General features: G+C 39.1%; 1 protein-coding gene across 1 annotated transcript in view; it reads left to right on the top strand.

The window, feature by feature from the left end:
• SEC24D (SEC24 family member D) overlaps positions 1-16945 on the top strand; it is a 51953-nt gene that overhangs the window by 9953 nt on the left and 25055 nt on the right. The window contains exons 6-7 of the mRNA XM_009704202.1: positions 1543-1654; positions 2998-3125. Of these exons, the coding sequence (XP_009702504.1) occupies positions 1543-1654; positions 2998-3125 (240 nt within the window). The remainder of the gene's footprint in view (positions 1-1542; positions 1655-2997; positions 3126-16945) is intronic.

The raw sequence follows: 16945 nt of genomic DNA, 5'->3' as shown, positions 1-16945 counted from the left end.
AAAATGCACTACCAAAACTTGGTTTGGGGGGGGGGGGTGAACTACAGGCCTCAGATTATTTCGTGTGTGTTAGAAAATACCTCTTGGACAATGATCTGTAGACTCTATGCAACTAATTTTGGTTTTCTTCACTTTTTGCTTTCCAACAGAGGCTTCTGAACTTCGCTAGCTATTATTAGAAATTCCTATGCAGTGCAAAGATACAATTCCATGGGATACCAGCAGCAGTGGCAAAGCTAGTTTCAGAAATTTTCTGTCTTGTTCCTCTTGCCTCTCACAGCTGTTTGGCTACACTCTAAACTGGATTGCTGAAAATATAGCTTGTTTGAGGGAAGAGGAGGTATAAGGATACCATCCCAGTGATCCAGTTTATGGTGTGGAACAAAATATAGCTTTAAATAACTTCAGTTATATCCTGAAAAGTGTCAAACAGAGGTGAGGGGCTGTGCAGAGGTGACAGGGGAGGAAGGTATAAGGATACCATCCCAGTGATCCAGTTTATGGTGTGGAACAAAATATAGCTTTAAATAACTTCAGTTATATCCTGAAAAGTGTCAAACAGAGGTGAGGGGCTGTGCAGAGGTGACAGGGGAGGAAGTGTATGGGAATTTGTTCAGTAGTAAAGCCAGCATCATAAGTGTTTCATGACATTACGTCGTAAACTGGTATAAACTAGGCTTCAACCAGAGTAAATCTGTACATCGTCAGAGCTGCCTCGTTTTAATAAAAATTTCTGTGATTGCTCTTCTTTACTTTCTTTCTAGGAGGAAGCTCACAACATGGTAGTCTGACCTAGAGAATGAAAACCCTGAGCTCCAGTGTTGAAATACTACCTAATGGCCAGCAAGGCTTTTCTCAGGAGTTTAAATTGCTGCTTTCTAAATGGCAGTGCTGAAATATAGCTCAGCTAGGAAGATGATTTACTATGTAGATTGTTGTTTATTTCTTAACCACCCTATGCATGGAGCCTAATCAGGAGGAATGAGGGCTAACCCTGCCCACTGTTGCAATCTGATCTATTATCTGCACATTCGTTTATGAAGAACAGCAGCTGGCACAGCTGTGGTCATAGAAAGATAACCTGGTATATATATGCATCCAAGTAAGGTGATGCAACCTTGCATTTCAGTTTGATCTGGGAGAATGGAAGGCCAGATTCAGTAATAAGGACTTATTTACACCATCACTCTCCTCAATTTGGTGGCTAGCCTCTCTTGAAAAGGTCTGTCGTCCTAGCAGTCAAAATACTTACTCTAAACAACTCATTTGTTCACTGTGCATCGGTCTTATCCACCCCAATGTGTAGTGTTACCCCTGAGTTCCAACAGGCAACTGCAGTTGTAAACGAGTTATCTTGCTCAGCTGTGTGTATAGTTTCCTAGTTAAGTGCCCCAGAAGCCTGTATTGTGATAGGTTTATAGCACCTCTGTGTAAGACAATGTCAATAGTGTTACTTGGTGTAGATGTTAGCATAACTGTTTATGAATGTAATGGAATACCTGGCTTACCTTTCTCATACTGTTCTTGCTTTTTATTCATCAGATTCAAGTAATTGAAAATGATAAGGCTTCTAAGGGAGGGCAGATCTATGCTACAAACATGAGAGGACAGGTTCCTCCTCTTGTCACTACAGACTGCGTAATCCAAGACCAAGGTAACTGTCCTTGTTACTGATTTGGGAGTCTTTCTAGGTGAAATCAAATATAATTTAAAAATATACTAAATTCTGAAATTTCTCATCTGAAAATTATGCTTCTTACTCTAAAAGGAGTTTCCCATTTCATGTCCAATTTAAAAAAAAAAAGGGTGGGGTGGGGGGGGAAGTGGGAGTTGAATTCTTACACCTTGGGTTAACACATCCTCTGCCCTTCCTGACCTTTAAAATAATATCAATAACTGAGACAACTTTTCTTTTGAACTTAAAATTTTTCAAGGTTTTAAATTTCAAGTTGAAAATCCTTTTTGGATTCTTCTGAAATTTTAAAAGATGGCCACTAGAAGAAGCAGTAAGACTAGCACTGTTATGTTTTAAGATACGAAGTTTGGAAAAGCAATAGGGGCAGTGTACAAGCTGTCTAGTTGACTTAATTTTTTCCTTTGGCCACTGTATCTGCCTTTGCCTCTGCCTAGAGCCTGGAAGTATAACATTCCACATGCTGCTTTTGACAGCAGGCTTCATATTTTAATAGAGGTTAAACTGATGGTATCATTTAGTCCAGCATTAATTTATCAGTGCTTGGATAAACTGTAGAAAATGTACAAACACATCAAGATTTTCTGGCATTACCTGAGAATGGGGTAATGCAATTCTGATGAACAAAGAAATTCCTTTCAAGAAATGGAGCAGAGCTGCAGCTTGGTGGTTAAAAAAGGAGCAGAAAGGAAGCCGATTTCTGAACTCCTGTCACCTTTCAGTGCTCTTGTCTGCAGTGCACAGCACAGTTTCTGATTGAGGGAACTGAACTAAGTGTGCTACAAGAAGCAGTGTGGTGATTTTAACACACTATATTTTGCAAGATAAATGAGCGTGGTGATGTTAACACAGATAGACTGTTTTCTGAATCGGAGCTAGCTCGCTAGAGCAGTCTTAACAGTAGGTATCAGTCTGCAGCAATTCCTTACATACAGTGTTGACATTTCCACTGGGGGTTTAATCCATACTATTTTCTTTTAAGATCTTAGATATGATATGTTTCAGACTAATCTCTGTTGAGATTCTTATTGCAAATAATTGTGGGGTTTTTTTCTTGATGTGTTTAAATCTCTGCTTTAAACTCAAACAGCAAGGAAAGGTTTACCCACAGGGAGGGGCAGTGGGCTGGCATGTGAAGAGAAGAGATGGACAGAAGCTTGCATGGGAGGGAAAAAAGCATGTATTTAACTTAGCGTATGCACTTGTTGCTTTATGCTGCTGTTTTGATTTTTCTGGTTTATGTTTGGGACAGGTGGGTTCCTTTTAACAGCCTTTCATTCTGCATGCTGTGTTGGGTGTTCTAGGCCACGCCAGCCCTCGTTACATCCGATGTACTACCTACTGCTTCCCATCATCATCAGATATGGCCAAACAGGCTCGCATTCCACTGGCAGCTGTCATCCAGCCTTTTGCTGTTGTTCCACCAAATGAGGTAAGGGCTAACTGAATATCAGTCCTGTGTGGTTTTGTCTCCTAAATATTACAGACTTATTCTTCTCTGATTGGGTTGGGGGTGAGCATGTTTTACCTCTGACTGTGAAGGAGTAAGACAGTAGAGAGATGGCAGAAGACTATGAGATGCACTTGGGTCATGATGCAACTTCAAGGGATAAGAATCATTGTTTAGAAAAGGTACAAGAGTGATGACTGCATAATCTGAACCACTGGGTTCCTGTTGTTCCCCCAACTGCCTCTAGTTTATGCCAGCTTTGTCAGTTGCTTGTTTTGCTGGAACTCCATAGGTATAGGCAAAGACATTAAAAGAGGACGATCACAAACTGAAACAAGTTAATTTTAAGATGTGGAGAGTTACATTCAAAGAATGACATTTTTCCATTTGGTTCTTCACAAAATAATTTAATTTCACAACGAACTGAGAATATAATAGTATTTTCTACTTGGATGAGCAGAGTCATGGAAGACAAATGTAACCACCCATTTTTGGCACTCATTTGGAGGCACTAACCTAGTCAATTCCTTTTCTGACATTACCATCTCTAATAGCCCTTCATATTCCAAACATATCTCTGGTTCTTCTGCAAAGTGTTTCTGCAGATTGGCCATATCCTGGGGTCTTAATAGTTACCCAGATTTCCTAGCATCCCCAAAGGATTTTAGCAGTAGCAGGGATAAAACCAGTTTTCAAGTGCAGCATTTAGCTGCATCATCTCTAGGATCATCTTTCTCGTTCTTCAGCTTCTGCCTCCTCTATTGCACAGCTTCTAAATTCTGCAACAAAGGTCTGCAGAATGCATTTCCTTTTCATGTGCTGCACTAATTTACTTTCAGAGCACTGTCTGCTGGGAAAAAAAACAGGGATTTCATAAAAGTTGTAATATGTGATTGTGTCTTCAAGAACTCCTCATAAAATGTGTGCACAGAAAAGCCTAATTAAAATTGCAAAGGCTTTCAGTGCTTGGTTTTGCAGTCTTTGATTTTTCTTTAACTTTGTTTTATTACTTGTAAATTCTTAGGGTTTTTTTGAAAAATATGTTGGGAAAAAACAGATGTTGTTCTTTATCAGGATGGATAATTTCCAATCCAACAGACCTCTGTAGTTTGAATTAAGAGTGTTATTTTAACAGAGTAGTGTGTAGTTATCTTCTCTGGTCTACAGGGAAATAGGATGTATTAGTTACGATTCTGCAGATACTGCCTCTCACCATTTGTCTGCTAGACAGCAATTTTGAGTTTCGTTCCAGTTCTTTGAGGGGAATGTGCAGACTTGGCTTGTTGCACCCACCGCGTTTTCTCCTGCTGTTGTTTCTCTACCCCTTCACTTTACCAGCCAACGTTTGCTGCCCTTTATCTCAGTTTCTGTGCCCAGGTGGCACGTACCGATTCTGGTTTCATGTTGGTTCTTCATTTGTACGTCTTTCACTTCCAGTCTGCCTCTAGTCATTTATATCCCTCCATGCATGGCTTCCCTGTCTCCTGCATAGTGTTTGGATAGGGTGATGAATGAATTGCTAAAATCTAAATCTCTTCTGCATACATAAATTAGCAGTATGTACAAACACTTGTACTTGGCCAAATTCAGGAGGGTTTTCCCCGGGTTGGCAGAAAGATGACGCCATGACCCAACTGTTCTGACGTGTTACCTCTCTCAAGCTGTTGGAAAGGTCGGTGGAATTCATGAACCTGTGAAGAGCAGTGTATTCTTCCATAGCCTCTTTCTTAGAAGAGGCTAAAAAACCTCTGAAAAATGTCTCTTAAAATTGGCAAAAGTCCAGTGTGGAAAATTTTAGTCTGAACAATTATAGCTTGGTAAACTGAAGAGATGGTGTTACAGTAGGAAGAGCTGGGCAGCCTTAGCTGAAGCAGTTTTTCTGAGGCTTGGCTGTGCCCTTTGTCTCCACTGCTGCTGCCAAAATAAGATCTTACTCTTAAGATCTTCTAATAAAATGGTCCTCCATATGGGATTTATAATGACTCTAATTCTGAAAAGCCACTTAATTTGAAAGAACTGGACTTTTTATAGAGGTAAAATACATTCAGGGGCTTATTTGTGTTTCTGAATTTCCTAGTATGGTGCATTCTGCCTGGAACTAGTGACTGCAAGGCACAGAATGTTCTTTGTTTCAGAATATCTAGCCTATCTTATGGATAGTGCCTTTTAACAATGCTTACAGGTGATGCTCATCACATGTTACAGGACTTAGTACAGAGTGGGAATCTGCCTGATCTCTTTAATTCTTGATAAACAGCATGTTGTACATAGTAACTGTTTAAAATAATGATTTTTTTTTCTTCTAGTCTTTTAATGAATAGTTTTCCTTCATTAGTCTTTGTTGCAGTGTCTGTCTCTGTTTCTGCTGTTTCTAATATACTCAGTGTTGGCACCCCGAGAGTTTCAGTTCTGTTTCTTTTCAAAGGAGGAGGAAGAAAAGCAATGGCTACAAGGGTTTAGTGGACCATGGATGTGAAATGGCCACAAAGGGTTTGTGCAGCTGTGGTAGTATGGTTAGGAACAGCCAAGAAACTGACCTCACTCACTTGAACTGTAAGAACTTCACCAAATCTACACGGTATATGTAATCCATTATGATGTATATTACACAGACCATGCCTTTCTGTATTAATAGAGCCATGTTTTAAAAGTTACGAGCTATCAGGGTTTTTCAAGTGACTAATAGACTTATGAGCGTTCCAGAAATATAATTCTTAATTGGTATTTTGCTTTGATCATCACTTGTAGTTGAGGATGAATTTAAAATAGCATATAAAATATATTTGCATTTTCAGTGGTCTGTTGCCATAGAATTCATGTCTGTCTTTTCTTTTTTTATGCCATTATGGTACTAAGACAGTTAGAAACAAAGGAAAAAACCTTACCTTGCTCCCATTTCCAAATAATATGAAGATTCAGAGCAGTCTTCAGATGCCATGTTCTTCCTTTCTGGAAGCCAATCCTGAATGTGGATTTTGATTAATTGAGAGGATTGTTTTTTGCATTGATGAAGCATTGTGTTCTGTCCTGGTGATCTAAATGATATCAAGAGAACGGCGGATCGTATCTTCTCTTACCGTGCTTTGTTTGGCACTGTGTAATCTGAACTGCAGGGAAAAATTAATAAAAAAAGCGATGAAATTGCTAAGTCTACTGACACTGATAGAATTAAATATGTGTATGAGAGAGAGAGCACAATTGTACAGCCCTTATTTTCTTAATTGAACACATTCACCATTTTGGTGGATGACTTGTAAATGGTGTTACATTTTGGTACCAGTTGGAGGGTTGTGCACTCTGATTAGTGTCTCTTGCTGAGTTCACACTTTGACCATCAGAGCAAAGTGTTGAGCTGTTCTTGGCTGTGCAGGCAGTGGGAAGGAGTGCCTGAGAGATTCTTTATCTAAAAAAGCAACTGGATAGGAGGGAGTAGGAAAAGGTAATTGGGGTCCTGGAGTTGGCAGTCGTATGTGTAGTGGCAATAATAGACATCGATTTGCTGTCAAATCTATTTTGTGCCTGTTACTCATTGACAAGGAGATCCTATGAGAAACTCTGCTTGGAGTTTACTGTGGCTTCTGCAGGTTAGCAGCATTTTGTTCTGCCAATTAGATATTTTTCATGTCTCTCCTTTCAGATTTTACTCTGCAGAATCAATAGCGCTCCAGCTGACAGAGCCTGGAACACTCCCTGAAGTTTTGGAAATAACGTGTGTAATGAATGAAAAAAAAAAGCTGTCAATTGCGTACATAGAAACAGTAGTCAACTGGAAATTGAGCTTTGAGGATAAGTTTCCTTTGACTGAAAACACAGGGAGATGGAGAAAAAGGATCCTGAGAGGTTTAAAATAAAAAGTTTAGGTCCAGTGACTTAACAGTAGTTTTCTCAGAAATTCTCTTCCAGTTTCGAGGTCCAACCTGGAAAAAGAGAATGTGGGATTTCAGCATATCTGAATGGCAGATTTAAGTTCATTAGTCACTGTGGGTTCTTTGGGGGAATGTGGAGTGTCTACGCACAGGGGCTGGTGTCCCGTCTCCAAGAGTGAAGCAAGAATGTTAGCAGACAAAGTGAATAAAATTTTTTTTTTAACTAAGTTGTGGGAAAAAACTGTCAGGAACTGAGAAGTACACAAACTTGAACAGGGGCATCTTTTGAAGATGTCTACAACAGGTATCTCCATTTCCAGTAAGGAATTGGATATGAATTATCCCTCTGGGAGAAAATAAGAACACAAAGTAAAATCATCATGGTGCTAGGTAAGGATGTTAAATGGAAACATCTCATGCATGTCTTTGAATAAGTGTAATGTGCTTTTGGGGGGTGGGGAGGAATCCCCAAAATAACAAGGTTTGCCCCTGCAGTGAGAAAGAACAAATGCAAAATTACAGAAAAGTAGTGGAATGAAACAATGAAGATGCTGTTGCTTTATACCTTGCTAAAAACTCCCCAGGCAATTGAGACCCAGCAGAGTAGTACTGTGTCTGTGAAGTTCAGTAGCATCTAGGAGTCTGGTAGAAATTCTGAGTTGAGAGGACACAAGACCAACATAAGGGAATTCAAAGCAAGACATAAAAATATACCCCTACCAGTAGGCTGCAATGTCGGTCTTCACATCAAGAGAGGAAAGCTCAACTCCACAACAATTTATAGTTGAAAGAGTAAGAAAGTTCTAATGCAGCTAAGGTGCAGGATTTCAAGTACTCACATGTAACCTGGTAAAACTGCACAATGAAAATCATCTAAAGAAGCCATTGTGGTAAAACTGGCCACTCTGAAAAAGAAGTTTACAAAGGAGGCTTTACTTCAGTAATGTTAATCAGAAGTGAGAGCAAATTCAAGACATAAGTAGAGACCATTCAGCAGAGATTGTTGTAGGCTTGTGTTTGATATCCCAAGAGCAGCTAAGTTAGCAACACTTGGCATATATTCACTGAGCTTGGGAAGAGAAGAGCAAGCGAAATGGATTTATTCAGAAAAGCCCTCAAGTTGAAAGTTAGAGGGGCAAGATCCATGGAGGGCTCTCAGTCTCTCAAGCGTTATTGTGAAAGACCTACAGCCAATCTAGAAAACTATAAACTAGTGAACGTTACATGTATGCTATATATCATCTGAAACAAAGGCTGTTAAAACATTCGTGCCTTACCCCTCCTCCCGCCCAGTGTCTTAACAGCTCTAGGTATTTCTGAATCTTATCTTTACCGAGTCCTTATTTATTATTTCTCAAAAATAACAGTTCATTTTCACTCTCCTGACTTGGATGATCTATGGAAAGTATTTGTTTGTTATAGACTGAGAATACAGTATCGTTGTTTGACAGAAATTATTTTTAGTCCACCAGTGCTTTAGCAACAGTCTATAAAAATAAACTAGCTCTCACAGTTATCATCGTGGACCAAGCCCTTCATGAATTTGTTTTGGAGATGTATGAATGTTTCCACAGCCTGAATAAACCATGTGATCTTGATTTAACATTTAATATTAATTGCTAACAAAAGCTAGTTAAAAGAGTATTTTGTGTTGTAAAAGCAAATATAAACAACTCCAAATAATTATCCGTAGTTTTTAAATATTTAAATATCTGAATTACCACCACCTTTTCTCCGTAGTAGATTTGTATGTTCATTCTCTACCAGGTTCTTTCCTATTCATCTGAATTATTTATTTTAGAAGTATTCATTTGTGGGAATTTAATATTTTACTTTTAATTTTCTCCTCAGTTAATTAACTAGTTAAAAGATAAAATTGGAATGGAATTACTGCTCAGAAATGCTGGTGTTCATGAACTAGGAGCCATTTAACCTTTTCAGGACAGCCACCTTTGATGACTGGTGCAGCTGAGCTGTTTGGAAAGCCATGGTTTTTACAGGGATGATAGTATGGTGTCCTAGGTAGAGTTGTAAGGTTAGCAGAAGCTAAAAATTGAGTGAGGTGAATAACTAGCACATGGTACGATGTGATAAATATATTTTTTGTTTCAATGACAAAGTCAAGTACCAGGGTGTGAATTTTCTTTTAGACCCCAAGTCTGCTCCTTTGGATTTTAAGTCATTCAAATGTTAAATGAATATGAAGAATTAGGGAAATCCCCACACTCTTGCAATCTACCCGGGGCTCAGTGGGGAGTCAGGTTCTGCTGTCCATATTCTGTAGCTAGATAGAAGGGTGAGCAGGCTGTAGCTTTAGTTTGAAGCATATTTTTATATAAACACATGCGTTTATTAGTGGTTATGTGCTCAAGCAGAACGTTGGTTTGAGGAGAGTAAGGAATGCTTAATTTGCAGGCAATACGAAACGATTCCAACTAAACATCTTACTGACTGCTCCTTTCTGTTAGGGATATGTTAAAAAGCATAGGCTGCAGAACAGATCCTTGAGGTGCTTGGTGGTAACATCTACCCACTGTAAAAAGCTGTCACTTTTATTTTATCCTTTGATTTCTGTCTTTTATTTGCTTACTTATTCACTGGAGGCCCTTCCCCCATATTGCGTGAGAGCTTAGCTAATTTAGGAGCTTTTGATGAGAGATTCTGTCAAAAGACTTTTTTCAGAAGGAATACATTATATCAGCTAGGTCATGCTTGTCTCTATGGTGGCTGACTCTTGACAGAATTCAATAGATCTATGTGTCATGACATCCCTCCGCGAGAGCCACATCAGCTCGTCCCCTGTACATCCTATTTATCTGTGTGTCTTTTTATGTTGTCCTCCATTGTAGTATCTACCAATTTGCTTTCTGTGGAAGCAGGACTTGCTGGTCTGTAGCTCTGGGATCACTCCGAAGTTCTTTGTAAAGTTTCTTTTTGTATTGCCGCCTTCTTTCCTTTTGGGCGCTGAAGCTTATGTAAGGAATTGGTTTTATGTGAAGCTCAGTAATTTCACACTGTGAGTCTTTTTAGACAGGAGTTGCATGGTTAGACAGTGAAATTGTCCATACTAGTAGTAAGCTTTTTTAAAACTATCAAAAGGTGATAATTTAAAGCAAATTTTCGGAAAAAAAGGTTCTGAAAGAGAGATTGGCGATAGTTTTGCCCTGCCCTGGCATGTCTCACCCTTTTCAGTGTTGGCTTGTAGCTTTGTAATCCGTGTATATACCTGGGACTTGACATAAGTGAGATTCCTTTTCCTGTTCATAACTACTGGAAATGAAATGTCAGAGCTTATTGAATGTTTAATGACCTTTGTCCTTCGTGTAGACTTCATATGACGCTTTATATCTAGGTTACTCAAAATTACTTTGTCTGTTGACAATACTGGACTTCTCTCCAGTGTAGGTAACAAAAGCTTCCTTCCTTCAAATAAGTACTCCACAGCAAAAACAGCAGTTGTTGACCTGTGAGGAGGAGGTAATATTTTGCTGTCTCTGATTTGTAAGCGGGACAGATTGCTTTGTGTGCTCAGCAGTTCTCATCTCTGGATTGTCCAAGATCCAGCAGAGAATGATTTTGTCAATGTCTTTGGGGCACACTATCAAAGTAATCTGTGCTAGTGGTCATGTCTTGCTAAAACACAGTGAGAGTAGAAGCCCTGCACGCGTGATTTAAGTTGGGACACTTAGTCTGACGATGTTGAAACGCTTTTTCCCCCTCCAGGAAAGGGGGCTGACCACCAAGCTATTTGCCAGTTTGTACAGAAGGGTTCATTGTCTCCGTTTAAACTTCCACAGACACAAGTCACTGGACCAGAAAGAGAGCGCATGCATCGATACCACACTGCAGATGACAACTAGGCCAGTTAGTTTCAGGATAGGGCCATGCTACCAGGCGTTCCTCCTTGTTCTTAGGCCTACCTTGGTATTTTTACAACCAGTCCATTGTCGAGCTATTTGGAACAATCAATCCATATAGAGACTGTCTGGGTAGCAGAAAGTTGTATCCTGAACTCATTGCTGTATACCACGCTGGGAAGTGTGAGCTAAAGCACTACTATTTCTTCCATTTTCCAGATATTAAAATAAAACAACTTCCAAAGCATCCTTCTTGATGCCTTCATTTGGGAGACAACTGTGAGACTCTGGTCTCATAGTTCTGAGTCTGCCTGGACTACGCAGCAGGATGGGTATTTGACAATCTTTGTTGCGCTCTCAATGCTATTTTAAGTTTTTCAACTAGCTAATGCCAGGTTAATGCCTGTGGTTTTTGCATGGCTCCTCTGGGGTGCCTGGCTCTCCGATGCATGGTACGGCAAGCTCGGAACTCTCAAGCATCTCCGGGTGCCTCACCCGGAAAGTTTTATGTTGCTCTGGAGGCCAGTGCCTGTAAGCTAGGTTTACATGTGCAATTTAAAGATGCATAAATCCTATATTAGATGATGCTTTCTTTATAATGTGCCATGCTAGTCTGCATTTGGTAGTAAAGCGTTTGGAATTGGCTTGCTTCCCAAAACTTCATCATCTAGGAGAAAGTTTTTTGTTAGCCTATTGAGCTGTAACTACGCTCCATAACTAGAATGAACTTTCAGAGCCAAATTTGGCAAAGGCTTTGGCAGCAGAGCTTTTCCTAATTCAAGTAAATGTCCTGATTAATTTTTTTCTGCCTTTTTGTTTTTAGTGTACATTTTAAAATACTCTTGAATTATACTGTTTAAAATACTTCTGTAGTATGTTGTTCAATGCAGCATTGTTGTTATGATAAAGAGGTAGTTCTGAAAGAGATGGGGACAGTGACTTGAAAATTGCACATCTATATAAACCTTATTTGTATTGTAATCGGAGTTCCTGGTTAACTTTTTACACATTTGAAATTCAGACTGGGAGAATGTATTTGTAAAGATGTTGTAATTAGTTTCTGATAAGTTGAAGACTGACTGTTCTTCAGAACGGTAGTGGCAGAAGAAAAATCTGACTAAGCAACAGTACATATAGAAGGGAAATAAAAAGTAACATATCTGCTTAATTAGCTGCCAACAATATTGATAATTTGTTTTGCCAGCAAAAATCACACTCAAAGAAAAAATTACTTTGGCTATTGCTAGATACCTCTGTAACTCAAAATAGCTGTTTGAATGGCATATGCCATTCTGCATGTCCTTTTTCCTCTACGGCCTGCACGTCGCTCTCATGAAATGGTGTTTGTCTCCTCTAATGCACTGGCCAAAGTTGATCATAGCAACAGCAGTAAATTAAACGTTAGAAGACTGTGCAAGCTCTAACCTTAAGCTGTCAGAGATGTTACTCAGTTCCCTTGGAAGCTTCACAGAGTCAGAACATGCTGGTATTTAGTAAGTTCAGGAGGAAAAGTTTGTGTGTTGCTTTTTGAACTGAAGTTGTTACTGAATTTTCAGTTTACACTTATTTTACTTGCCTGTGCATATTAGTGCAGTATTGTACACGTAAAGTGTGTAATTACATAGAAAAAATGGTTTTTTTAAGTTACATGGGAAGCTCATGTTGGGGGGGGAGGTGTTGGGTGGTTTATTCTTGTGGTTTTTTGTTTTGTTTTTTTTTTCCTCTCAAAACAAATGTTGTACCAGGTTACATCTAGGGCCTGATCATAGCAGGCTCTAATGCTGTCCTGTAGCCTTCTTTTACAGAGTGTCCCTTTGTTGATTCTGTAGGAGGGAAAGCTCCTCTTCTTGTTGGATAGGAAATAGGTGGAGGGGGCTGCTTTTTCATATGGAGTTTAACAGAATTAGGTAATCCACGCTTACTAAATAGAGGCATAGATTTCCTGCCTAGAGTAAAGGAGCAATAGAACAGGTTTGTGCCCTTTGCGGGATTGCTTAGCTCATAACTTGGCTCCTCAGAGCCCCTTATTTGTGACATTTGGTGATAGCTCAGTGTTAATAAAAGAAAGGAGGGTAGTTGCATACAAACTTCATTAATGTTTGGAGGTTCTGGAGTTTGCTTGAAGCATCCCAGCTATCACAGTAGTGAAAGTATTCATGGAGGAGAGAGTCGGAGTATGAACGTTCCTACCTGATGTGGTATTTTTAAAGTAACAGCTACTTTTGCTATTGACCTTCAAAACTAACATTGTAGAAAGGACTTGATTTTTAAACTTGCTTCAGAGGTGAAGATATTCAGTGCTACTTTTTGTTCACATAACAAAAATTTTCCTTATACTTTCTAAGTACTCCTGTGGCAGTTGGCTAGCTATAGTTGGCTTGTGAATGCAGCATGACACTTTAAGTATGCCCAGTTCTTTCTGATTTCAGTGGAAATAAACTAATTAGCCTTAGAGTCATGTTTACTAATAAACATTGTTCAAGAAGGCCTGCAGATAAGTGGAACTGTTTTATCCACCTCCAATTAAAACACTCTTAAACTTGTCTATGCTTTTTTTTCTAATTAAGGTTTCTTTCTTTAATATGTTTGACTGCACAAAAATAGGAGCAAGAGAGTTCCTATTGTAGAAAGTTCTCAGGAATGCAAACATGAGTAGTCAGTTTAAAAAGTCACAGCAATGCCTTCTAACAAAAGAGAAACAACTCCAGATTTTCGAGAAGGAAAGAAACCCTCCGTTCTTCAGACTTTCATGCATGATCTTAAGTCAGTAACTGCTTGTCTCTCAAATGCTGAAAAATATTATGTATATTTGTATATGCACACGCACACATACATATATATATACACACACACCCCTGTCTATCCAGCTATAGATATGTGTACGTATAAAAAGAGAAAACCCCACATATTTGGTCTCTAAAGTTGACAATAGCCCAGCAGGCCAGAATGCTCCTGAAATCCAAAGTTAGATTTTGATTTTTGTTCTTGCTACAAAGACATGAATAACATTGATAATGTTCTTCTGATGCAAAATTTCAACTACGAGAAGTGTTGCTTCAGAGAACACTGTGCTACATTTAGATTTATTTACAAACTTAAATATTTGTTCCCTAAACCTAGAACTGCATGTTCCACGAGTACCATTTGGAGTGTTGCTTGATTGGCTATCCTAAGGATATTCTAGAGCATGTTAGAAATTATCACAGCTGTGTTTGCATTAAACAGTCTTTGACCACCTGAAACAGAACTGATATGCCAATTTATCTGTTACCTTTGTAGGTTATAGGCTGTGCCTGTATTTTAAACTGTGGTGTTAGATTTATCATTTATTTAGCAATCTTGAAAAATTTTATGTGAGACTAAACTAACACTGGTGTGACCATACAGCACGTGTAAAAGACTGGGCCTGTCAAGAAGTGAGTAGTAATAGTATTTGGAGCCCAAATTCTCTCTGCTATTTTGAAGATCCTCTAGAGTTCTCCTGCAGTGATCTGCAAAAATAAAAATGATGCCTGAATGAGGTGTCTTTAAGAGTTCTATTTACTTCTGTCAAATATATTGCTCAATATCTTTTAGTTTGTTCTGTGCTGAATGAATTTCAAGCCAGATAAAGAACAAATTACTGAAAATCAACTTCTAATTTTGTTGTGAAACTCTGTGATCAATAAAGCTAGGCTACCTCCCTTGTAATTATTACTTACCATTTCGGTAGACAAGCTTCCTAAAACTTGCCTGTCGTATTTTTTCAATGGTTTTACAGCTAGTGTGACAATCACGCCTAAAAATCTCAGACTGCAGTGCTGGGTGATCTCCGATACTGATATGTGGGAAGTGGAGCTGTGGATTAGTACAGGCATGAACCTGAGTCCTCTCCTGTGATTTAAAGGGTGCATATCGCCCTCAGGGGTGCTAACAGGAAGCAGGGCGGGAGGGAACGACATGACACCACCACCACTGTCGTAGGGTAGTTTTGTCTGTCTCTTACACCTTCCCCTGTTCTCTTCTTGTGTATGTGCCTCTGCACTTTTTTTACTCTTTCCAGGATGAGTATAGACTGGACTGAGGCAAGTCTTGCTTGAGATCCGATTGTTTTAAAGTGCTAATATCTTGAAAGTCTGTTGTTCAGCACAGTTTCTTGATTATCCAATTTCACGCTCCTGCTTATATCATCAGTTAATCCTGGCTGCTGACCTTCACTTGAGATACAGCATGTCCGTACATCCAAATAACAGTCAGCACTTCGAAGCTGAGAAGTGCTGGGGAGCACTGACTTGTTAACGCTTGGTATTCCTGGTCTGGCATCATGACCAGGAGAACTTGTGGTGCCTCTCTTAAGCATGGAAAGTAAACTTTTCCTTTTTTTTTTTGTCTGTCTTCCCCCCCACCTGCCTTCTGTCACCTGAATGATATGGAAGTTCTAAAGAAGTAAGCTACCTAATTTTGGTATTTCTTTACATCAAAATTTTATCATTATTACATTATTTTTCCCCCATCCTCTAAGTTTTTAAAATCTTTCTTCTCATGTTGAATAGAGTAGCCTGTATTTACACTCTTCATGCTGCCAACCCTATTCAGTTAGTTGCAATACACCCCTTAAAAACGGTAATGCTGAGCAAGGATTTCAAGGATAGTCTGCTGTATGATCCACTGAAATCAGTAACTAGTTTTCTGTTTATTTCAATACACCCTGGGTCATATCCCATGTGCAGTGTCAACTTGGAAGTTCAGCTGCCATGCCACGGTATTTGTTGCACTGCCGTGTATGCAGGTGAATGTTCAGCCTGGCTCTGGTGGGGTTTTCGAGCAAGAGCATTTGAACACGCTTCTTGTGTTTTTATGTCATCTGTAAACATGAGGATAGAGCCAAGAGATGCTTTAGCTGCGCTACACTTACGCAAACAAACAAGGAAATAGATTAAAAAGGACTGTGTTACGGAAAATACTTGAACCTGCTATGAACCCTGCAGAGGTCCAGAGTCCAAATTGGCTTGAGTCATCAACTGGGGAGGCTGATAGAGTTCAACATCTAAAAACCAAGAATAGGCAAAATAATTTCTGTCTTCAGAGGGAATGGCTTCTGATAAAAGACAGTAGGAACATCACAAAGGGAAATGTTTTCTTGACGTTTTAATGCGAATCAGTAAAGCAACTCAAAACCAAGGGATTATTTGTAGACTGGTTAATCTTTCTCGAAAGCAATCTATGATGATATAACAAAAGAAAACAAACCCCTTCAACAGTCCTAGGAAACAGAGACAGTTTGGTTCATGACCTAGATTTTTTTTTTTTTTCCCAAAAACATCAGTGTTACATTTCAAAATTACCTTTGATTATCCAGAGGAGTTTTTCCTCATCTCTTTATTGTACTAATTAGACACAAGATTTACTTGGGGCAGTGGTACCACACTTGGCCAACAGTCTTCTCCTCTGTTCGTTAGAAAGTTATATTGTGTAGTATATCTTAAAATTCTCATATTAATATTTTAATAATTAGATTTGCATCAATGTAAGTGTAAATAATAACTCTAGAAAACACTGCCTTTCTGAATTTGTTGCCCTGGAAAACTGCACAGCTTGTCTGTGTCTGGACCGAACAGTTGACAGTTTTGTGTCTTTCTGTTAATCAGCCATGCAAATACAGTGTTTAGTGTTTGCTGTACATCAGAAGTAGAAAACATTTTATCTGCTGTAGTACTGCTGATCATGGAGTATAATTTTAAGGACCTGTCGTATTGGAAGTCATCAGGAGTTACCTATCTGTGCAGCTCTCCAAATCTGTGAGCTACTCTTTCTTTTGACACAAATAGCCATCATCTAAAGATGTCCTGAAATCTTAGATCCCCTAAAATCTGGGATTTTCATGGGACGTGCTTTCAGAATCATTGACCCCCAAGATAATTTGCAGTTGAAAAGGCAACTTGTTGTGTGTAGTGTACGATGTTATGTTGTGTAGAGTGACCCTCCATGTCTTCCAGTAGTAACGTTCTTCAAAAGTATATGGAAGAAGTGGTGGCAAGTTCCTCTGCTTGTGGGGATGCGTAAGGGCGTGATAGAGACACTGATCTAACTGAAAAGTACA

The sequence above is a fragment of the Cariama cristata genome, unplaced genomic scaffold, assembly GCF_000690535.1.
Source record: "Cariama cristata isolate BGI_N322 unplaced genomic scaffold, ASM69053v1 scaffold1447, whole genome shotgun sequence".
Classification (NCBI taxonomy): Eukaryota; Metazoa; Chordata; class Aves; order Cariamiformes; family Cariamidae; genus Cariama; species Cariama cristata.
Note: the sequence above shows the minus strand (reverse complement) of the source record. Positions and strands in the feature narration are given on the sequence as shown.